Source organism: Gorilla gorilla, chromosome 12, assembly GCF_029281585.2.
Source record: "Gorilla gorilla gorilla isolate KB3781 chromosome 12, NHGRI_mGorGor1-v2.1_pri, whole genome shotgun sequence".
NCBI classification, from domain to species: Eukaryota; Metazoa; Chordata; class Mammalia; order Primates; family Hominidae; genus Gorilla; species Gorilla gorilla.
Genome location: NC_073236.2, coordinates 67,230,781 through 67,255,161, shown reverse-complemented (window position 1 = coordinate 67,255,161; position 24,381 = coordinate 67,230,781). Strand labels below are relative to the sequence as shown.

At 35.0% G+C, this 24,381-nt stretch overlaps 1 protein-coding gene across 3 annotated transcripts in view; it reads right to left on the bottom strand.

The window, feature by feature from the left end:
• EXOC6B (exocyst complex component 6B) overlaps positions 1–24,381 on the bottom strand; it is a 647,056-nt gene that overhangs the window by 332,655 nt on the left and 290,020 nt on the right. For all 3 annotated transcript variants that reach the window (XM_019021027.4, XM_055378081.2, XM_055378080.2), the window contains 3 exons: positions 5,055–5,138; positions 4,648–4,694; positions 3,166–3,286 (listed from right to left, as the gene is read on the bottom strand). In XM_019021027.4, the coding sequence (XP_018876572.1) occupies positions 3,166–3,286; positions 4,648–4,694; positions 5,055–5,138 (252 nt within the window). The remainder of the gene's footprint in view (positions 1–3,165; positions 3,287–4,647; positions 4,695–5,054; positions 5,139–24,381) is intronic.

Below are 24,381 nucleotides of genomic sequence, written 5' to 3'. Positions count from 1 at the left end.
ACAGAGTCTTGCTCTGTCACCCAGGCTGGAGTGCAGTGGCACTGTCTCAGCTCACTGCAGCCTCTGCCTCCGGGTTCCAGCAATTCTCCTGCCTCAGCCTACTGACTAGCTGCGATAACAGGCACATGCCATCATGCCTGGCTAATTTTTGTGTTTTTAGTAGAGACGGGGTTTCACCATGTTGGCCAGACTGGTCTTGAACTCCTGACCTCAGATGATCTGCCCTCCTCGGCCTCCCAAAGTGCTGGAATTACAGGAGTGAGCCAACGTGCCCGACCTAATATCAGTATTATTTTTTAAAAGCATAATAAAATAAGATACAATTTCTGAAATTAGAAATTATTTTCTGTTTTTAAACATAACTTTCTGTGGAATAAAAAGAATAGGGAAATAGGCATTCTAGTAGATGCTGCTCAGAGTGTTAAATAGTTCAATAGTTTGGGAGAGCAAATGAGCAATATCTAGAACCTAAGAAATGTCCAAATACTTTTACTCACTATTTTCATTTCTTAAGAACTTGCTCTAAGTATGATCAATTGTGCAAGGACATGGTTATAACAGTATTTACTGCAATGTTTTTAATAGCTAGAAAAAAAACAAAACCAAAAACTTTCTTAAAAGCCCAAAATATCAAATGAATCAATTAAAAATAATAATATAACCTACAATGCAATATTATATATATTAAAATTAAATCATATTCATCAGACATTAAATGAAAAACACAGCATGTTCCTACTTAAAACCTATTATATATTGTATAGTTTATTTATATATTAAAAAAGGGACTTTACATTTATATATCAGAAAGCTAATAATAACCATGCAAGGGATGATGACTAAAATGTTCTTAATAATCAAAATTTCTATTCTAATATAGAAACATATTTTTATAATGTTTATATGTTAGAACATACAACTCAATGGGGAAAAAGTAAGGCACTCAAAAAATGATCCGAAGACAATGGGTGCACTACCACTACAAAAAAAATGAGATCCTTAATCATACTATAAATGAGAGTAAATAACAGGTGGTTGTAAACATATAAATGTGTAAAAATCTAATTATAAAATAGTTAAGCAACTTTTTGAAAATCTCAGAACACACAAAAACATGTAAAAAACATTTCAAGTTTGCCAGATTTTATTATAACAGAAGAATAAAATGATAAAAATATCAGATCAAGTCCTTGGTTACATATGTAAAATGAGAGAAAATTAAACTTAAGTATTATCAGATATATAAATATTTAAAAGTTCTGTATACTATAACAAAAACCATAAGCAAAAATAAAAGGAAAGAAATATTTGCAACACATTCAATAATGACATATCCTCTTTGGATCAAACCCACATATTAACCAATCTCCTAGAACTTGCTGCTTAGATGGCACAAAGGCATCACAAAGTAATCATTTCGAATGTAAACTCATCATCTCCCCACTCCAAACTATCAAAAATGCTAACACTATCATCCAAGAAAGGAAACCATTCACCTAAGCATTTCCTTGATAGTTCTTTTCCTTTTACCTCTTATATCTAATCCATCAGAAAGTACAATTAACCTTACTTCCTAAAAATCTCTTGAATTCAACCATATCTCTCAATACTTACTATCACTCCTTGACCCAAACTATCATTATCACTTGCCTGGAATACTAGACTAGCCTAGTAATTGTTTTTGAATTCATTCTTACCCCTCATCCACTATCCACACTTAAGCCAGAACAATCTTTCAAAATGAAAATCTGATCATCTTACTCCAAGTTATCCCACCTTCACCTTGAACACATCTATACGTAACACATTCCATTCAGCCCACTGTTTAAAAGGTCAAGTAGATTCTAAATAACGTGGCATCTACCTACTTCTCTTTTCTTACTTCACCCTATGTTCTATCCACTCTGGACTTCTTTCAGGTCTCTGAGAGGGCTATGTTCCCTTAAAATAGGTTTTTACACACAGTATTTACTCTGTCTGGAACACCTGCTTATTAATTAGAAAAGAGAGTTCATGGGTCATGGATGATTTTTAAGTTTCTAGCTAGCACAACTAGATGGATACTACAGTCACTTAAAGAAATTGTTTTAATGCTAAATTATCTTCCGTCATTGACTCCTCACTATTATTCCTCAAACACTTTGAGATAAGAGCCCTTGCACTACAGTTCTTTAGGACTAAAATGATCATTTAATTGGTCTTCTTTGCATAAATGGTGACTCATTGATATTCTAATCTCAGAGTGCCACTTCAAAAGCAAACACCCTGTTTCCTAATCTGTCATTCTATTTTCATTGTCTGCATTGCATGATCACTGTCTGACATTCTTGTTACATGTTTATTGGATATCTCTTCCAATCAAAATATAACTCTCTGAGAGCAAAGACTATCTATCTTGTTCATTGTCATATTCCCACTGCCAAAGCATAATCAATCTTTAAGAAACACGGAAGGAAGGAAAGAAGGAAGGAAGGAAGGAAGGAAAGAAAGAAGGGAATTCAGAGCCAGCATTCTATAACTGAAATAAAGTGGATTATCACCAAAAATATATGCCACATTAAAATATATCAATAGATCATGGGAACAGAACATTGGGCAGCTTAATATGTTATGAACTTTTTTTTTCAAAACGTAACAGTAGAACTGTGAACTCCAAATCAGTGTTTATAATATTAATAGGCACCATAGAAGGCAAAATGGTATAGTGGCTAAGAACATGGGCTCTAGAGTCAGACCATCTGGGTTTCAATCCGACTTCTACTTCTTATTGTATGGCATTAGGCTGGTTACCTAACCTCTCTCAGGTTCAATTTCCCAGACTATAAGGTAAATATAATAATAATAATAATACCTACCTTTCTAGGGTTGTATTGAGGATGAAATAAGAGAATATGTATGAAGTAAACAGAACAACGTCTGACACATAGAGAGAATAATCAATAGATATTAGCTGCTATTTTCTTATTGCAAAGGGCTTCTATAAAAGTGAGCTCAGTGGTAGAAAATGTGATAATTTGAAGCAGCTACTTCTATGTCTTTGAAGGACATCTATAGCTCCAAGTGAGTGATTCCAAAGACATACATCTGTTGATTTTAAAGCAGTAAAACACTGAATATATAGATAATAAGCTCTAAATAACAACTTCTCTTGGGCTTCTTACATACCGAGTGGGTACGGAGTGCTGCGATGGTTTTTGAAAGTGCCATTTCCCACAGTTCATCAATGTAGGCTCTATTTACTAAGCCCTGGGTTGTATGTAAAATGTGATCTTCAACCACAAAAAAGCTAAGATTGAGGAAAAAAGAAAGCACAGCTGTCAGAAATTACAGTTTTATTACTGTCTCTGGGGTTTGACAAGCATTAAGAGATACCATCAAATGCAAAGTTAGTGGTCATTTTTTTCTTGAAGAAACTTATTCAGTAGAATAAATGAAATCAGACTACTTGGACTAAAAATTATGTCTGTGATCATGACATCTTCATAACCACTCCTAGGGAGATCAGAGTTACATTTCTATTAAATTTCTATTAAATGTTAACAATGCTATCCAGTAGTTTAAAAGAGAGGAAAATGTGTAGAGGTAATGGAAGCAAATTTTGTTATATTAAGAAAATACCCAGCCATCAATACATTTCAAAAAAACAAATTTTAAAGAGATCATAAAAGCTAATATATACATCATATATATATATAATGTATTCTTTATATATTTTAAAAATCCAATGCACAAAATATCAAAATAATTCCCGTCATGTGGACTCTACCATCAAAGTCTTGAAAAGGCATCATATAAAGGTTTCAAAAATGCGAAGTTACGTTTGAACAATCTTGTGGCTTTTTGTTATTATGCATTTAAAATGTAGCTTGCATTGTCTTGCCTAAATATTCATATTAATGAAAAAAGTCCTTATTAGGGAATTTTTATGATATATTTTAATAACTACTAATTACATTGAAACGATTTAAATCTGAAAAAAATAAACCTGATGAAGAATCCAAGTTATTTCCTTTTCTTTTAACTGCAAAGTCATTATTTTGCAATTAGAACAAGCTGCCAGTATTGGGATGTTTATTTGGGAAATGCAATTCCGTACCACTATATACACCCTAGATGAGGGTGGCAAACTGTATAGCCTATGGGATAAACCTAGCCCACTGCCTGTTTTTATAAAGATTGTTTTATTGGAACATAGCCATGCTCATCATTTACGTATCATCTATAGCTACTTTTGCACTATAACAACAGAGCTAAGCAGTTGTGAAAGAGACCATATGGCCTACTAAGCCTAAAATATTTTACTATCTGGCCCTTTTGGAAAAAGTTTGCCAACTTTTGCTGATTATTTGGTTCCATTTACCAAAAACAAAGAAACAAAACATCAAGTGTAATAAGATTACAATTCAATGTTTTTCTCACTTTATCCACAAAAATGCCCTCCAGCAATATAAAGTTGAAACCAGCAGGGTGTTCCTTTTAAATCATTAGAAAATCAAAAACAAATCTTGTCTTAAGGATTAAAAAAAAGAAAATGAAAAGAATTTCCTAAGGAAAACCTGATTTATTTTTCCAACATTCACAACTCTATGTATGGAAAGAGTATAAATTTCAATAAATAAATATATATATATACATATATATACCTACCCTACAATTTGATTAAAATACTTCCTGTAGCCATCTAAAGTTTCATGCTGCAACAAAGCAAAAAAGAAAAAGTTATTGTTTCTGTTTTGTTACATTAAGACTAAGTTAAAATCAGTCACTTAATCTCTTAAGGCTCAGCTCCCTAGATGATATCTGATAAGGTAAAAATAATAATATTATCTACCAATGAAGAGGAAATATGACAGCACATACCCAGTACTTAGAACAGTGCCAGACACACAGCAATCAATAAATGTTTTCTTACTGCAAGTCACATCCACCAAAAGTGGTCTCAGAATGACAGTAAACACACACACACACAGACACACACACACGCACACACACGCATCAAAAGACATCAAGGAGGAAAAGTAAAAATGTGAGAAAAGTGAAGATGGTAATCCTACCATGTTAGATGGAGGTTGAAGTACCAAACGAGCCTGTTTTCGCCTCTGTTTTCGGTAGTAATTCTCAAATGTTTCCCGGGCACCCTGTAAATAAAGAAAAGAAAATGGGTTGACACAATTGGACCAATTACTCTTTTATTTCAAGGGAAAAGAGAAGGTCCCAGGTCTGGAATTTGAGGTAGTATCACATTTCTCAAAATCTGCTATTTTAACATTGATGATAACAATAGAAAATACAAATAACTATTACCATTTATTGAACCTTAGTTACAAACCTGTAAGGATGTGTACAAAATATCCTTACAAGGAAACTACCAGAACTTAATCACCAGCACACCAAAGCTGGTTTCTGAATCAACTGTCTCAAATTCACAAGAATGCAGGGAAACCAACCTTTCCATGAGTTATGATAACAGGTAAGAAAATGTTCCTTAAAAAACTCACAGAACATTCCAGAAGAAAAACATCAAGAATAAAAATGAATCATGAACAAAGGGGCAATGGGAAGCAGGAAAAAAGCAGGAATTGAGAACAGTAAATTAGTATTCCCCCTTAGGTTATAATCCAGCACAGGATTAAACCCGAAAAACAAAAAACAAAAGCATGAAGATTCTTGGTGCACAGCCCCACTTTTCGTTTAGGGTTTCTGGGCTTAAAATGAGAAGTGCTCTACATAATAATATCTGACTCATGAGCTGTGTACTGGGTTGAATAGTGGTTTCTCCAAATTCATGTCCTTCGTGGAACTTCAGAATGCAACCATATTTGGAAATAGGGCCATTGTGATGTAATTGGTTAAATTAAGATGTGATCCTATCAGTGGAGGGTGGGACCTTAATAGAGTATGTCTGGTGTCCTGAAAGCCGACAAGAATAGACACAGAGACACATGGGGAGAACACCACGTGATGACAGAGGCAGAGAATAGAGTGATGCAGCTGCAAGCCAGGGAACATCAGAGATTGTTGATCACCAGCAGGCACTAGAAAAACACAACAAAAGATTCTACCCAGTCTCAGAGAGAAAATGGCCCTTCTCATGCCTTGAGTTTGGAATTATAGCCTCCAAAACTGGGATAGAATACATTTCTGTTGTTTTAAACCACTCAGTTTATGGGGCCTTGTTACAGCAGCTCTAGGAAATGAATACAAACTCAGTGTGTTTAGATTATCACACCCCACTTATTACTGAATTCTTCTACTTTTATTTTTATTTTTATTTTTTTTTGAGACAGTCTCACTCTGTCACCAGGCTGGAGTGCAGTGGCACAGTCTCGGCTCACTGCAACCTCTGCCTTCTGGGTTCAAGAGATTCTCCTGCCTCAGCCTCCTGAGTAGCTGGGACTACAGGGGTGCACCACCATGCCCAGCTAATTTTTGTATTTTTAGTAGAAACAAGATTTCACCATGTTGGCCAGGATGTTCTCAATCTGTTGATTTTGTGATCCGCCTGGCCTCCCAAAGTGCTGGGATTACAGGCCTTAGCCACCACGCCCGGCCCTGAATTCTACTCTTAATCCAAAGCTTTTCTAAATAAATAAGAGTAAAAATGGAAACAGAGAATACCAGTGGTAAAGAGAACTGACTTTGGAACCAGAGACTATTATTACATTTGAATAGTGACTCTGCCCCTTACTAGCTGTACAACTGCTATAAATAGCTGTATAACTTCCTACCACTAATTTAAGTTCCACTATTTAACTTTCACTAATAAGTGTGCCATGGTTTTCTCATTTGTAGAGATGCCAACATCATATGGTTGTAATGAGGATTTAGAGGAGTTATAAAGCTCTTAGAACAGTATCTCATGCAAGCGCTTATTTTAAAAATAAGATAAAATCAATGATTAAAGTAAAAGCCCTGCCCACCTAAAAAAAGTATAAATGCCATGCAATACCTAGTTTAGTTTTCCTCTGCCTTCCTGAAAAATTGAAGAACTTTATTCAAGATGATTTATTTGTTAGATTCCCAAACTGGTCCTAAAAAATTGGGAAAGTCGACTTAAGGTACTAAGTCATGGAAAGACACTAATGTAGCTCAGGGGTTGGCAAACATTTTCTCTAAAAGGCAGGATAGTAAATATATGAGGGCTTGGTGGACAGCTACTCAATTCTGCTGGTGTAGTGCAAAAGCAGCCATAAACAAGACATAAACAAGTATGGCTGTGTTCCAATAAAACCTTGTTTATGGAAACAAATTATAATTTTGCACAGTTTTCACCTTTCATTAAATATTCCTTTTCTTTTGATTTTAAAAATGTAAAAAACATTTTTAGTTCACAGGCCCTTCAGAAACAGGCAACAGGCTGGATTTGGTTCATGGGTTATGGTTTGTTGAACCCTGGTGTAGCTTAAAAACAACAGTTTTAAAGTTCTAAAGTGATTATAACTGTATACACCTGAGTTTTTCCTTCCTATAAAATGAAATTGAACATTAGGACAGCATTTCAAAGCTTTTTTCATCCATACATTAATGAGGAGGCAAATGATTCCATTTAAGAAAGAAGAGGAAACTGCTAGTTGGTTTGTTAAAGTTATTCTCAACTTGTCACCATTTCACAGCATAGTAGTATTATTAAATCTTAATTACATTCTGTATACACTAAAGGGCTTTTTATTTTAAGGTTAACAGCCCTAAAGGACCTTTATTATTGTAGTGTGACATTACATATTCAATATGCTTTGGAGCCAAGACACACTTACTTGAGAATTTAGAGAAAGCATTCTCTCTAATTATACCACACTATACTAATTTAATTTTTCGTTATAAATGATAGAAAATACATAAGATGAAATTCTATATAAAAACCAAATCATGAACTTCTACTTAATTCTAAACTGGGTATAGCTTTGCCTTTCAAGTATTCCTCAATAGGATAAAAACAAAAGACAAGACCAATTTATCTAATAGGTCTGGCTTCCCATTTACAAAAATGAGCTGGAGTTTCCTTAGTGGCTGCTAAATTCACCTTTCATTATTCTATTCCCTCTGCCAATTTTGTCAACTCAATACTTAAAGGTGGAATTTGAGACGTAGATGTTTGACCAGTCCAGTTGAGTAATTGGTGCAGTGCCTGTCTATTCACAGAGAGGTCACTAGATGAGCTACAGAGGTTTCACTTAAGCTCCAAGCTCTTTCAATCATTAACATTTTTTAAAAAGCTGCTGAAGACATAAGCAAATATATATAAAACAATAAGCAGGCAAGTAAAACTTGGATTTTTTCCTACTTTATATCATTAGTATTACACTGCTCCATGTGGTTACCATGTGATTGGCACACAGAGAACAGTACCTGTACTTACTGAATTTATAGACTACTATGGAAGACTGACAAACAAGCAATTATATTAAAATGAACTACAGAATCCTATGGATTAAAGTAGGGTGTGTATATGTGGTGTGTGTGTGTGTGTGTGTGTGTGTGTGTGTGTGTGTGTGTGTGTGTGGTGGGTGGGGGAAGTGTCAAAGAAAGCTTCTTCGAAAAATGATGTTTATACTTCTAATTGACGAATGAGTCAGAAGAATAAGCCAGAAAGAGAGAAAGGGAAAAAAGTGTTCCTGGAGGAGACAAAGAGGCTGAATGGAAAAAAAGGCATCACATATCCTAAAAATCTGAAAGAAGTTCTCCATGGCTGGAACTTGAGGTGTAAAGTACAGGGCTGACAAGAGATGAGGCAGGAAAGCTTCATAAATTATGTTAAGGTATTTGTACTGTAGCGACCATAAGAGTTTTAGATATTTTGGAAGTTGTACTGCAGAGAGTAAAGAAAGGGAAAAATTAAAATTGAAAAGATCAGTCAGAATCTGAGATGTATTTAGGAGGTTTAAGCTGGAAATTAATTGGATATGGGTGATAAGGAATAGGAAGGAAAGAAGGCTGATACAAAGTTTCTAACCTGGGTAACTGGTTTGACAGTGGTTTCATCTGTGAGAGAGGGAACATAAGTAGATGGAATAAACAGTAGATCATTATTCACAGATTCTGTATTTGTGAATTTGCCTACTTGCTAAAATTTATTTGTAAACCCAAAAGCAATACTCATAGTTCTTTCATAGTCATTCAACAGACATGTGCAGAGAGGTGAAAAATTTGAGTTGCCTAATGCACATGTTTCTAGCTAAGGTTTAAACAAGGCAATGCTCTGCCTTCTTATTTTAGTTTTCATATTGTAAACGGGTGTCATTTTCATAGTCTATCCAGTGCCACATTTTTTGCATTTTTGCACTTTTGGTTGATGATTTTGCTGTTTAAAATGGCCCCCAACCATAGTACCAATGTGCTGTCTAGTGTTCCTAAGCTCAAGAAACAATATGTGCCTTTGAAAGAAGGCACAAGAAAACTGTGATGTGCCTTACAGAGAAAACCCACATGGTAGATAAACTCCTCTCAGGCATGAGTATAGTGCTGTTGGCTATGAGTTCAATGTTAATGAATCAACAAGATATATTAAATAACATGTCCTTAAGCAGAAACACTCATAAATCAAGGTTATGCATTCATTGGTTGATGAAAATGTGACCAGAAGCTCACAGGAAACTAAACCTGTATTTCTCCTAAAAGCAATGGCTCAGTATTCGCTCACTCAGTGTTTCCAGTGACTTTATAGAACATAACTATCATGAATAATGAGAATTGACTATATTTGAGAAGATTAATAATGATGACTTCTGTACTGGGCATATTTAATTGATGACTTCCAAGTGCCAAGTGTTTGGGAACTGACATATTTGGGTCTATAGCTTAAGAGAATCATAATCATTAGCAGAGAGATAGTAATCAAGGCCCTTAGAGAAAGGGCTCTAAGAAATGCTTGTAGAATTAAAGTACAAAAGAACCTAGCACAAAACTCCAAAGGGCATGGGCCATGAGGAAATGTGTGGCTCTTTCTGATAACTCAAACATAACTTTGAACGTCAACTACTTAGAAAAGACTTTTCTACTACTCAGCTTAAAATGGAAAATTTTCCCTAACACATAACCCTTTTAATTCTTCAGTTAGCATGTATCTCCATCTGATATTGTTTACTGCCTGTCTCCTCTTGCTAGGATGCAAGCTCCATGAGAAAAAGTCTCAGTTTATCTTGTTTATAGTTGTATTCCCAGCTCCTACAACAATGCAAGACACATAAGTGGTATGCAATTTTCAATAAATGATCAAAAGTGTGAATAAATTATTAATCTATAATTTATTATAAGCCTCTACTTTCATATTTGCCCTTCATCTCCTACTGCAATAATCATTTACTTGTAAGTATTCCTATTCATCTCCTCACGTAATTTTTCAATCTCCATTTATTCTTCTAAAGTTTTTTGTTCCTGTTTCATAGAGGCAATTCTTTTTAAGAATTTTCTTTTGATTCCTATAGAAAATCACTTTTAGCATCACATTTCTTCTGGATTTTTAGGATGATGTTCTTTGACCCTTTCTATTCAATACATTTTCTCAGACAACATTTTGTTTTGTTTTCCCATTTACTCTATTTTGAATGAGAGGAGCTTTCAGGCTTGGTTTGTGGTTTGCATTTGGCCCATTCACCATTTATCTGGCTATAGATCTAACATCATTATGGAAGTGGCAACTCATAGGTTGATGTGCCCAGGTCCAAAGACATGCCAAAGGCAATCTACAAACTGATTTCAGCATCCAGCAAGAAATTGGCCTATAAAATATGAGCAAATATTCTCCTACCACACAGTTGCCAGTGTTTAATAATCTGAACTTCTTAAACTGAATAAAAACCAGAGTTAATACAGGATCTTCCTATATGTGCTCTTGTATGGCACTATTATTTTGAATATTCTCCAGCACAGGATGAACTGTACAGCCACCAGCAGTACCCCAATTCCCCAATTCCCCTTATCCCACACTCTGAGAGCCTTAAAATGGAAACTCCACGCACCACAAGGATTGCCAACTGCTATGGTCTGAATGTGTCCCCCAAAATTAACATGTTAAAACTTAACCACCAACATAGTAGTAAGAGATGCGGCCTTTAAGAGGTGATTAAGTGATGAGGGTAGGGCCCTCATGAATGGAATTGGGACCCTATAAAACAGTTTGAGGGAGTGGGTTTGCGCCCTCCCATCTCTTCTGCCATGTGGGCAGAAGAGTTCCTCCCCTCCATTCCTCCCGCTGGAGGATAAGGCAATAAGTTGTCATCTAGAAGCAAAGAGCAGCCTTCACTAGACAAAAGAACCTGTTATTGCCTTGATCTTGGACTTCTCAGCCTCCAGAATCCTAAGAAATAAGTCTCTATTGTTTATAAATTACCCAATCTGTGGTATTTTGTTATAGCAGCACAAATGGACTAAGACACTGGCTAATGTATTCATAAATTCAGGATCCTATTTTCAAGCTAGAAGGCATACAGTGGGAAAGGTAAAAAATATCTTCTGACTTACAATTTGCTCTGTTTATAACAGCAAAACACATCACATAACAGCTAGATTTCTCAATCCAGTCAATTGGCCCAACAGAGAAAATTTTACTTAAATTCAGACAAAATGTTAATTATCAGCCTTACTTATTAATGGTGTAATTTTTCAGATTTTTATGCATCTAAAGTATTTTGGTAAGAGTTAAGAAAGACAGACATAGAAGGCAAGCAAGGCTTTGTTTAACTTTTTTTTTTTGAGATGGAGTCTCGCTCTGTCACTCAGGCTGGAGTGCAGTGGTGGGATCTCAGCTCACTGCAACCTCCGCCTCCCGGGTTCAAGCGATTCTCCTGCCTCAGCCTCCTGAGTAGCTGGGACTATAGGTGCATGCCACCACGCCCGGCTAATTTTTTGTATTTTCAGTAGAGACAAGGTTTCACCATCTTAGCCAGGATGGTCTCAATCTCGTGACCTTGTGATCCACCTGCCTTGGCCTCCCAAAGTGCTGGGATTACAGGCATGAGCCACTGCACCCAGCCAGTTTAACATTTTTTATATTGAATACATATATACCATCTGGAATTTAACCTAAATACTAAAGACTGTATTATTATAAAGAAATCTCCACAACAATTTTTTTTATCATTTAGTTAAAAAGAAACGATATAAGAAGGGCTAAATAACCACAGCACATATCCTATATTTCCTTAGTGACCAAACAAGAGAAAAAATATTCTCCAAGCCCTGTTAAGCTCTTCTTCAATTCACTGGCTACTTGATTTACTAAATTCACATTTAATTTAAATATTTAATATTATATCACACCCTATGTACTACCTGGGGAAGGGCGCAAATGGTCAAATGCTCCAAAAGCAATTGCTGTTCCCGAAGTCTAATAATTAATCCTATCACTGGGTTTTATCAAAAAATAACACACTTCTCAGGCAACATTGGAAATAGTTTCTTTTTCTTAACCTTTTGTTTATAGCTGTGTTTTCTACGTTGTTTATCTTTTTAAGTCATTTATTACAAAAGTAAAATATGTGACTTGTAGAAAAACTAGATAACACAAATTGGGCAAAAAGAAAAAATGAAAGCCATTCATGATCTCATAATGCTTACTTTTTGATGTACTCCCTATTCGATATATTTTCTCAGATCTCGTTTTGTTTTATATTGTTTTGTTTTCCCAACTCTATTTTGAGCAAGATGACATCTTTCTAGATCATACTTTCTTTCAGGTTTCGTTTGTGGTTTGCATTTAGCCCATTCACCAAGATCTAATATCCTTACAGACTTTCCCCTTTTCTAAATAGATAGCTATTTCACATGTAATGTACATATACACGCATATAAATAAGGTCATATTCTATATACTCTTTTCATTGAACTTTGCATACAAAAATCTTTTCTCCAGCATCATAATTTAGCATGATCCACTTTCACTCCACAACAGTGTTCCAACTCCTTTTCTTCCAACACATGCTACCAACTGTCACCATACAAATGCTAGAACTAACATGGGCTCTGAATGAATGCTTAAAAATAAAAATAAAAACACAAGTGACAACTTTGAATTCTTCTCCATGTGTCCAGACACTTGTCTGGATAAAAACATAGGCCACTCAATATGGGCAAATGAATGAGGCTTGTTTTTGCATAAAAAGTAGTAAAATTTACTACTAATAAAACTCAAAGCTGAATTTTAGCTGCTGTAGGTTACAAATGTACACCAGTAATCAAATAAGTCAGAATCACACGATCCCATTCTTGGGAGAGAAAGAGACGGCCAGATGAAACACCTTTCCAAGGATTTCCTTTTCTTCATGAAATGTGACAATGTTCATCATATACACAGACATCCAGAACATTTCAAACCATTATTGAGCTCCATGCCTCTAAACATTAGTGGCATCTTACATCCTTATTTTTGCAGGGAAAAAAAATTTATACTGAGAAATACTACTTCATATGGGCAATATATCTACACAGCAGGCAGAAAGGGACAGACCTTATATTCTCTTCATTAAGATTTACAGCTGGGCGCGGTGGCTCACGCCTGTAATCCCAGCACTTTGGGAGGCCAAGGCGGGCAGATCACGAGGTCAGGAGATCGTAGGCATCCTGGCTAACACGGTGAAACCCCGTCTCTACTACAAATACGAAAAGAAATTAGCCGGGCGTGGTGGCAGGCGCCTGTAGTCCCAGCTACTCGGGAGGCTGAGACAGGAGAATGGCGTGAACCCGGGAGGCGGAGCTTGCAGTGAGCCGAGATCACGCCACTGCACTCCAGCCTGGGCGACAGAGCGAGACTCCATCTCAAAAAAAAAAAAAAAAAAAAAGATTTACTATGCCATTATTTGGCTAAACAGCTCCTTATCTACTGGCTATTTCCTGGTAGACATTGGTATGGGGTCTATTGGAGAGTGGACTGAGTTCTTCACATCTGTCACAATAACAGAAAATTAACTCTTGGATTGAGAAGCAACTAAGGACAACCACACAAAGAACAAGGGAAGGGAAAGGAAGAAGGGAAGCACACACCATTGTTCCTCCGCTTCTGCCTACAGGAAGCAATATTTCCACTATGTCTTGGGGAAAGCCTGTAATTTCACCACCCTGACTGCAGCTGGAACTCCCTTTTAACTGTCACGGCATCCAAGTGAAGACAGGTTTATACAGAGTTTAAAAAAAAAAAAAAAAACTGAAAGGGCCATTTTAATTTGCTTCCATGTGAAAAGGGGAGTACTTTTCATACAGCCCCATAATGATGTTCAGCGGGATATTACACTTCACCATATGGCTAATTTGCACAGCAGGCTCAAAGCAGAATTTTCTTTCATTAGAACTGCCCTAAAGATCAGACTACAAAAATATGTGAAAAGAACAAACCCAAGATGCCCCCTATTGCTTAAATCTAGGAACACTGAATTCCCAGATGTAAAATCCAATTCACAGTGTTCCCACGACAAGGTCATTCAAGAGTCATGATGGTATGTGTCACAGCTCCATTTCTATGTATTAGGGCTTTGAAAAATGTCTAAACCACAAGTTTACCTATATAATAAACCTGCATGTGTACCCCAGACCTTAAAATAAAAGTTTAAACAAACTTAACTGTATGTTTTAAAATAACTTAAAAAATGTAACTGGATTGTTTGCAACTCAATGAATAAATGCTTGAAAGGATGGATACTCCATTCTTCATAATGTGCTTATTTCATGTGGCACACCTATACCAAAACATCTCATGTACCCCACAAATATATACACCTAGTATGTACCGGCAAAAATTAAAAAGAAAAATGTCTAAACTTCAAGAGCCACAACATTTTCAAAACACCTCACAAAAAAACTGTATATGGAGAAAGGATACTTGCTTTGATAGATAATTTATCATTAAAAATATCATTACTTCCAAAGGCCCCAATTCTTGTTATCACTCAATTAGCCTACAGAATTAATCTACATAAACTTGTGACCCTTATTTGAAGAGAGTAGAGGCAGTCTGATGTTCTAACAGAGCCCTGTTTATTTTTAAGGTTCCCTTATAACCTGTTTGTCTTGGCATTTCCTCCTGCTGCTATATCCCAAGCATAAGCCATAGGAGAGCATCCCCTCCGGGGACCGACAGAGTCTGCAGAATTTTAAAAAAAGAAAAGAAAGAAATCTGATGTTTGATGATTATGGAGTAGTTGAGTCTGTGCTTTTGAAGAAAGTAAACATTATGATTAACAATCTTGGCCTTTGTAATTAGCTTCCCCTTTCCAAGACAGAGTGTTAATTTATTAAATATTTTAACAAAGAGTCTTTTATTATCAGATTCAGTTTGGCTGGCTCCTTTCATAGCATTACCAATTACAACCAATAAAGCTTTAATTGATGACTACTTTTTATAACCTTTGACCCAAGATGATAAACAGTTGTAACTTAGAAGCGAAAGGGTAAACCTCAAAGGGAATGGTTCTTAATCATACTTAGCAAACCAAACTGCTTAAAATTACAACTTACCTACCTGGCTAGAACAACAACAACAACAAAGGCAGACTTCCTCAATGATGAAAGTTAATTCATTAGAAAAAAAATTTGGATTTCACTTTTAAGATAAGTATCCCTTTTGTTAGGGAAACCCTAACCTGAATTATCTGCATATAACTGTGCACCTTAATTAGCTAATTATTCAAAGAATATGATTTAATCAATTTGTAGACAAGAACATTTTTAATATAAAACAAATAAGGTGCAAGTTATTTTACTATTTAAAAAAATCATTAAGACTAAAATTACTTCTCCCCACCACCCCCAAATCCCATCATTTTCTTCAGCGGTCCATAACATACCAGTTACAACTAAGGGTATGTGAGAACAGAAATAAACCAAATTATTTGCCCAAAAATAGGACACCAAAAATTCTTAACTGAGTGTCTGCATATGACGAGAAAGGAGAGTCATTGCTTTTATTACCATGAACAAAATGGGGCTTTTCTATATTTTCTCCAAAGAACTATTCCAAAAGTTGGTAGTTTTCTAAAGTTATTATTCATATACCCAATTTCACACTTGCCAATTTTTAAGTCTTTTCTGACCTAACTTACACTTGTCAATCTTCTAAACTGCTAAGGTAATTCACAGTTTGGAAGTTTAAAATTTTCCAGACAAATAACTTAATCTGTTTCACGTTGCCAAAAGGAATAGAGGCTCTGAACAATTTCTAAAGGGCCAATAGGAAAATGTGGCATTTAAAAATATAAATTAAAATAATACCAACATGTTACAGATGAAGGCAGGGAGAGATTGTTAATAGTCCTCATAATGGAAAGTACTGGCTTAAACAGAAGGTATAGTATAAGATTTTATACAAAAAAAAAACTAGGCATATAGCTTCTAAGTGACTTCCCATGTATATAAGGAAGTCAATGCCAGGAAAAGCACAAAATCTGGGCTCAAAGTACTTTATAAACTGAGAGCTATACATGTTATTTTTATGATATATAAATGTATGTAATGGATATTTTATTAAAGACACATGGCTTCTCCCAGCATCTCAAAATCACATTTGCTACACATACACACACAAAAATAGCCTTTTGTATAGTTAAGTGAGGGTTGGGGAAATCTCATATAAATAATCTATTCCTTCACCCCCGTCATTAACAGAAACTGTACAGAAACTGACCAATTTAGAATCTAAGAATAAATAAATCTGTCACACTGAACTTCAGATGTTCAGAAAAAGAGACAGAATATGTAAAAACAGAGAAAGTGGATAAATATTAGATCTATATCTGGTAAATAATGTAAGAATACAGGTGAAGAGAAAAAAGCAAACTAAAAGCTGAATAAAATTTGCTTCATCAGCAATTTTTATTCAGATTTTTCATTATAAGATAACTAATTATAGATTCACATATAGTTATAGGAAATAACAGAGACAGACCCCATGTGCACTCTATCCAGTTCCCCCAAATTTAAACATCTTAGGAAACTATATTGTGCACAATATTCACATCCAGGAAATTGATATTGATAAAATCAAGACGCACATTTCCAGACTACAAGGATCCTCAAGTTCTTTTTATAGCCATATCGACTGCTCTCCATCTCTACTTCCTAATTCACTGCTAAGAACCACTAACCTCTTCTCAATTTCTATATCATTTCCATATTCATTTCTATGTAACATATAATTTTGTCATTTTAAGAATGTTACAAAAATGAAATTAATGGGGTATCCATCCTTTAAGCATTTATTCATTGAGTTGCAAAAAATCCAGTTACACTTTTTAAGTTATTTTAAAACATACAGTTAAGTTTTTAGGAGTACGGAAAGGAGTATGTAACCTCTTTTGATTAGCTTATTTCACTCAGCATAAATCTCTAGAGATTCATCCAGTTTGTTACATATATCAATAGTTCTTTCCTTTATATTGCTGTGTAGTATTCTATTATATCAATGTACCACAGGTATTTAACAATTCACCTGTTAAAGAACATCTAGGTTGTCTTCCAGTTTGGGGCTATTATAAATGAAGCTATTATAAACACTCCTGTATAGTTTACTGCCTGAAATCTACTTATTTTCATATCATTTATTTTTATTTCTCTGGGACAAATGCCTAGGAGTGCAATTGCAGGGTCACATGGAAGTTGTTGCTTAATTTTTCAAGAAATTGCCAAATTGTTTTCCAGAGTGACTATGCCATTTTACATTATACTATTTTATATTCTTACCAGCAACCTCACGAGCATTTGATGTCACTATTCTTATAGCAGTGTAGTGACTTTAATTTTAATTCCTCTAACAACTAAAGGATGTTGAGTATCTTCTCATGTGCTTATATGCTATCAGTATATCTGCCTCGGTGAATTGTTTCTTCATGTCTTTTGCTCATTTTCCTACTTGCATTGTTTCTTTTGTTTTTTGTTTATTTGTTTTACTGATGAGTTCTTCAAAGTATTTATATATTCTAGATACATAAGGACTCATTTCCTGGATATATGATTTGCAAATATTTTCTCCCACTCCACTGTATCTTTTACCCTCAGCAGAGTCTTCTGTAGAGTAAAAGTGTTTAATTTTGATGAGGTCCAGCTACCCAATTTTTTTCTTTTACACTGAAAGAAAGTTAGTACTTTTAGAGGGAAATTTAAGAACTCTGCCTACCCTTAGATTCTGAAGATTTTCCCCTATTTTTTTCTAAATGGTTTGAAGTTTGTATAGTTTTGCATTTAAGTTCATAATCCATTTTGTATAAAATGTAATAATAATTTCTGCATAAAATGGGAGGTTAGCTCAAAGTTCTCTCACGCTCATTCTCGCTCTCTCTTTGGTCTATGGCTGTTCAATTCTTCTGACACTATGTGTTGAATTATTTTTGTCAAATATTTTTGTGAATCTATTCCTGGGTTCTCTATTCTGTCCCACTCATCTAACAGTCTAGACTCTGCCAATACCATGCCATCTTGATTGCTATAGCTACATAGTAAGTCTTGAAATTATGAGTTAATTTCTCCAATTTATTCTTCTTTTTTTAAAATTTGTCTTAGCTATTCTAGCTATTTTGCCTTTCAATACAAATTTTAGAATAATCTTGTTTGTATCTACAAAAAGCTTGCTGGAACTTTATAGGAATTTCATTAAATCTTTGTAAAAACCTAGGAAAAACTGGTATCTTTACTGTGTTAAGTCTTCCAACCCACAAACACAGTATGTCTCTCCATCTATTTACATATATTATTTTATCGATCAGCATTTAGTAGTTTTCAGCATACAAATTCTGTAGATTTTTCTTAGATTGAAACTAAGTATTTCTTTTTGTTAAACAATCATAAATAATATTATATTTTAAATGTTGGTATCTACATATTCATTGTGAGTATACAGAAGAACAATTGATTGATGTATGTTATCCTATATCCTGCCATCTTGCTGCACTCACTTATTAGTACTAGGAGGTTCACTTATTAGTCCTAGTACTGGATTCTTGAGGATTTTCAATATAGACAATCAGCAGGTTATTTGCAAATAACACAGTTGTATTTCTTCCTTTCCATTCTGCATGCCCTTTATCTCCTTTCCTTGCTCTAATGCACTGGATAAAACTTCCAGCACTATATTGAATAAAAGTTGTGCGAGCAGATACTTTTGCTTTGCTCCTAATTTTAGTGGGAAACCATTTGGACTTTCACCCCTAAATATAAAAATAGCTATGGGGTTTTGGCATATGTTTTTTATCCAGCTGAAGAAGTTTTGTTGTTTTTAAATCATGAATGTGTTTCGGATTTTGTCAAATGCTTTTTCTGCATCAAATGATATGATCATGTGATTTTTCTTCTTTACACATCCCTGAAATAAACCTGACTTGGTCATATATTCATTTCATACATTACTGTAATCTACTTAACATTTTGTTTTAAAAATTTTGCATCTATATTTACAAGGAATATTAATCTGTAGTTTCCTTTTCTATATTAATTTTACCTGGCTTTACCTTAAGGGTACTAACTTCATAAAATGAATTGGAAAGTGTACCCTCCATTTCTGATTTCTGTAAGAGATTCCATAGAACTGGTGTTAATTCTTCTATAAATGTTTGGTAGCATTCTCCAGGGAACCCATCTGAGCCTGAAGATTTCAGAAAGAAGTTTCTGTTTCTTTGGATTGTTTGTTTGTTTGTTTTTAGAGATGGGATCTCACTATGTTGCCAAGGCTGGTCTCAAACTCCTGGGCTCAAATGATCCTCCTCCCTCGGCCTCCCAAAGTTCTGAGATTATAGTTGTGAGCCACTGTGCCCAGTCCTAGAGGGAAGTTTTTAAATTATTTAATTCAATTTCCTTCATAGCCATAGGGTTATTCAAATTATCCATTTCATATTGGGTGAATTGTGATAGTTTGTGTTTTTCAGAGAATTAACCAATGTCTTTTACACTGTCAAATTTATGTATGTAGAGTTGTTCATAGTGTTCTCTTACTATCCTTTCCATATCAATAGTGTCTCTATTGATATTCCCTGTTTTAGTTTTATGTCTAACATCAATAATCTGTTTATTCTTTCCTTTTCTTTGTCAGTCATGTTGGAGGTCTGTCCATTTTATACATCTTTTAGAGGGAAAAATCTCTTTATTTCACTGATTTTCTCTACTGTTTCCTGCTTTCAATTTCAATGATTTTGGCTCTTATTATTCTTCCATTCATTCTACTTCCTAGGTTTTAGAGATGACAGCTTACGTTATTCGTTTAAGACTTTTACTCTTTTCCAGTGTAAACAGTTTAGTGCTATAAATTCCATTTCAAACACTGTGTGCCACAAATCTTCATTTTCATTCAGTTCAATATACAATTTTATTTCCTTTGAGACTTCCTCTTAGACCCAGGCATTGTATGTAAGTGTATTATCTAGTTTCAGTTTTGGAGATTTTCTTGTTATCGTTGTGTTACTAATTTCTAGTCTGATTCCATTGAGGTCTATGTGTGATTTCAAAATTTGTTGAGGTCTGTTTGGCCGGGATATGCTCTGACTTAGTATGTTTTATGAGTGCTTGAAAAGAATGAGTATTCTACTGATGTTGTGTACAGTGTTCTATAAATGCCAGTTTATCATCTTATTGGTTGATGATGTTATTTCTTCTATATTCTTACTGAAATCCTGACCAGTCATTTTATCAATTTTTAGGAGTTTTGAAGTCTTCAACTATAACAGTGATTCATCCATTTACCCTTTCTGTTTTATTAGTTTTTACTTCACATATTTTGCAGTTTTGTTGTTTGGGGCATAATCATTATCATTTAGGGTTATACAACTTCTTGATGGATTGACCCTTTTACCATTATATAATAAACCTCGGTCTCTGGTAATTTTCTTTCCTCTGATGTCTACTTCATTTTATATTAATAGAGATTATTCTGCTTTTCTTTGATCAACATTTGCATGTTGTATTTTTCCCTTCCTTTTCACTTTCAACCTGCCTATATCATTATACTTAAAGTGATTTTTCTATAGACAATATGTCTTAATCCATTTTATCAATATCTGCCTTTTTATTGATACATTTAGATAATTTACATTCAATACAATTATTGACATGTTAGGGCTTACATCTGTCAGGTTTTTTTGTGTTGTTTTATGTTCATTCTCTTTGCTTTTAGTTTGCTTCCTTTTTCTTGCCTTCCTATGGGTTCCCTGAATAACCATTTTTTTAGAATTCCATTTTTATTTATTTGTAGTGTTTTCAAGTGTATCTATTTATACATTTGTTTGTGGTTAATGTAGATATTACATTATATAGACATAATTTACCACAGGATACTGGTGTTTCCATTTTACCAGTTCCAGGGAAGAGTAGAAACCTTACTTCCCTTTACATCTCTATCCTCCTCCATTTATAATACAATTGTCTGAAATATTTTCTCTACATACTGTCAGTACCAAATCAGAAAGTACCGGCAAATCAAAATGTCATTTATAGAACACTCTTAACAACTGTAAAATATACATTCTTTTCAAGCGCATACTGAACATTTACCAAATTATACTGTATGCTAGACCATTAAGAAAATCTCCTTAAGTTTCAAAGTGTTAAAATATGCAGGGTATTTTATCTGACTTCAATGGAAATCTAGAAATCCTCAACAAAATGATAGCGCGTAGGTAATTTCCCAAGACAGAAGAGTATCTAGGTTCATTTAAAAGACTTGTGTAAGAATGCCATAGCAGGCCAGGCACGGTGACTCACACCTGTAATCCCAGCACTTTGGGAGGCCAAGGTGGTTAGATCATGAGGTCAGGAGTTCAAGACAAGCCTGGTCAACATGGTGAAACCCTGTCTCTACTAAAAATACAAAAATTAGCCAGGTGTGGTGGCAGACTCCTGTAATCCCAGCTACTCGGGAGGGCTGAGGCAGGAGAATCTCTTGAACCCAGGAGGTGGAGGTTGCAGTGAGCCAAGATTGTGCCATTGCACTCCAGCCTGAGTGACAAGAGCGAGACTCCTTCTCAAAAAAAATAAAAATAAAAATAAAAAAGAATGCCATAGCAGCTTGATTTGCTATAAGCTCCAAAGCGGAAACAGCCCAATGTTCTTCAATATTTATAAAATTGAATATCACCCCAGGATCAAAAGGGAAAATACTGATAAATGCAACAACATGCATGAATTTCAAAACATACGTATCAGACAAAAAAGTATTTATCTTAATAAATAAAACATAAATGTTCTATGCATATACAAAAAGGAAATGAATGGCCTCTAAACACTAGAAAAATGTCCACAGTGAATAGTCATTTCAAAAATGCAAGTGAAATGAACAATGTACCATTTTTTCCCTACCAAATTAGCAAAAGAAAACAATACAACACCCAGTATTGTTGAGAGTATGGTAAAACCGTACACCAAAATTCTTTTTCTAAGGAATGCAAAGTTTTGACTTTCCTGAGTGGCTAGTAGGTATCAGAAAACTTTAAATGAATATTTCCTTTAATTCAATTTAATAATTTTACCTAAAATGATAATCAGATAAGTGAGGACAAAAGTATTTAAGGCCAGGCACGGTGGCTCACGCCTGTAATCCCAGCACTTTGGGAGGCCGAGGCGGGCGGATCACCAGGTCAGGAGTTCGAGACCAGCCTGACCAACATGGTGAAACCCCGTCTCTACTAAAAATACAAAAAGTAGCCAGGTGTGGTGGCTCACGCCTGTAATCCCAGCTACTCTGGAGGCTGAGGCAGGAGAATTGCTTGAACCCAGGAGGCAGAGGTTGCAGTGAGCCAATATTGCGCCACTGCGCTCCAGCCTGGGTGACAGAGCGAGACTCCATCTCAAACAACAACGACAAAAAAAAAAAACAAAAAAAAAAAACAATGCTTTTGACTCTGGCATCTACCATTTGTGACTACAGACATAGTAGCTATCAAGTAACACAACTCTGGGATAACTATGTGGGATGACTTCAGGCATCAGAAGACATCCTACACAGTAGAAATAATTTTACCTATAATAACTTTCCCTAAAATTATTCCTAAATTTCAACAAAAGTTATTTTGAAATAGTCAAATATCTGAAGGTCTCCCTTAAGAGGGTACTAAAGCAATGCCTGGAAAGAGGGGAAATTTTTGCTCTTTTCTGAATGGGAGGACCCAAATGCAGCCTGATCCTGGAACAAACTGCACAATAACCTGGCATTATGAGGGCTATTTGGCAATTCAGTGAAGGATGATCTACTCTAAGACTAGTCCAGAATGAGCTTGGCTGTGTCTAACTTAAATCTGGCAGTAATCCTTTCAAAACAGCAGTATTAGCACCTGCCCCTCCCCTCCTGATTTTCCCAAGCAAGTCAGGTCTACATTGAAGAGCAGAGAGCACAGGATAATTTCTCATTAAAAATAAATCCTTAGGATGAACTTTAGAGAACTGTCTCAGCAAGGCTGAAATTTTACATCACAGTTGCAGAATTCTGACAGGCCCAAAGAGACCTTGTATGACGACACTAACACATTATTAGAGTTTCTCATAAGGCAACACTCCCAATCTTTGAAGCAAACTGTTAAACATATTTGCCCATCATCTCTCACTACCCAGTCATTTTTCTAAGCCAAAACCAATGTGGTTTATATGACTGTCTTTCTCCAGGTCCTTGTATCTGATTTCCAAGTTCTTGCCAATATTAGAAGGTAGGGCATGACTATAATTTTTAGTGTAGTTTTTCCAGAAACTACCAAGAACATTATTTCATTAAATATTGTATAAACAGCTCTTTCTCCTCACACTTCAAATAGCAAAATTAATGAAAAATAATGCCAATGTATTTATTTTTTAATAGTACCTTCAGAATGTATCATTTTAGAAAAAGTCTTTGTCTTAACTGCACAGTATTTGCCCCTGTAACAGAAACATCAATGATACTATAAAGTAAAAGGAGGTTTCGAATATGACTCCTAAGAACAGGCTTTGATCCAAGTTTTGCCAGTCACTATCGCTGTGATCCACTGAGCAGATAAATTAATCTCACTGAACCTCAATTCCCTAAACCATCAAGTGAATATTAGATATTCACTATAAAACCTGTGTATGACAGACTGGCTTAGTGAGACTCAATGAGATAAAGTATGTATGAAAGTGCTGTGGGAAAATACAAAGCTCCTAAATTTGAAAGGATTCAGCAGTGTGGGATGTTGACTATAAAATAGCTTACGGCTCTAACTATGTAGGGTCAAACCAAAAAAAAATGACAAAAATTATTCTTCCTTCTAATGAGCATGTTATAACTTTGGTTATTTTCTAGTTTTGTACTTTCAAGAACTGCTTGAGGAGGAGATAGATATAGCACTAAAAATTAAACTACATCCTCAGTGCTTGCCATGCTCATAAAGAATATTTCACAAAGGCCACAGGGGATAAGTACTTTGAATTTATATTGAAAAAACAGAAGAAGAGTGAAATAATCTATGTTTCAGG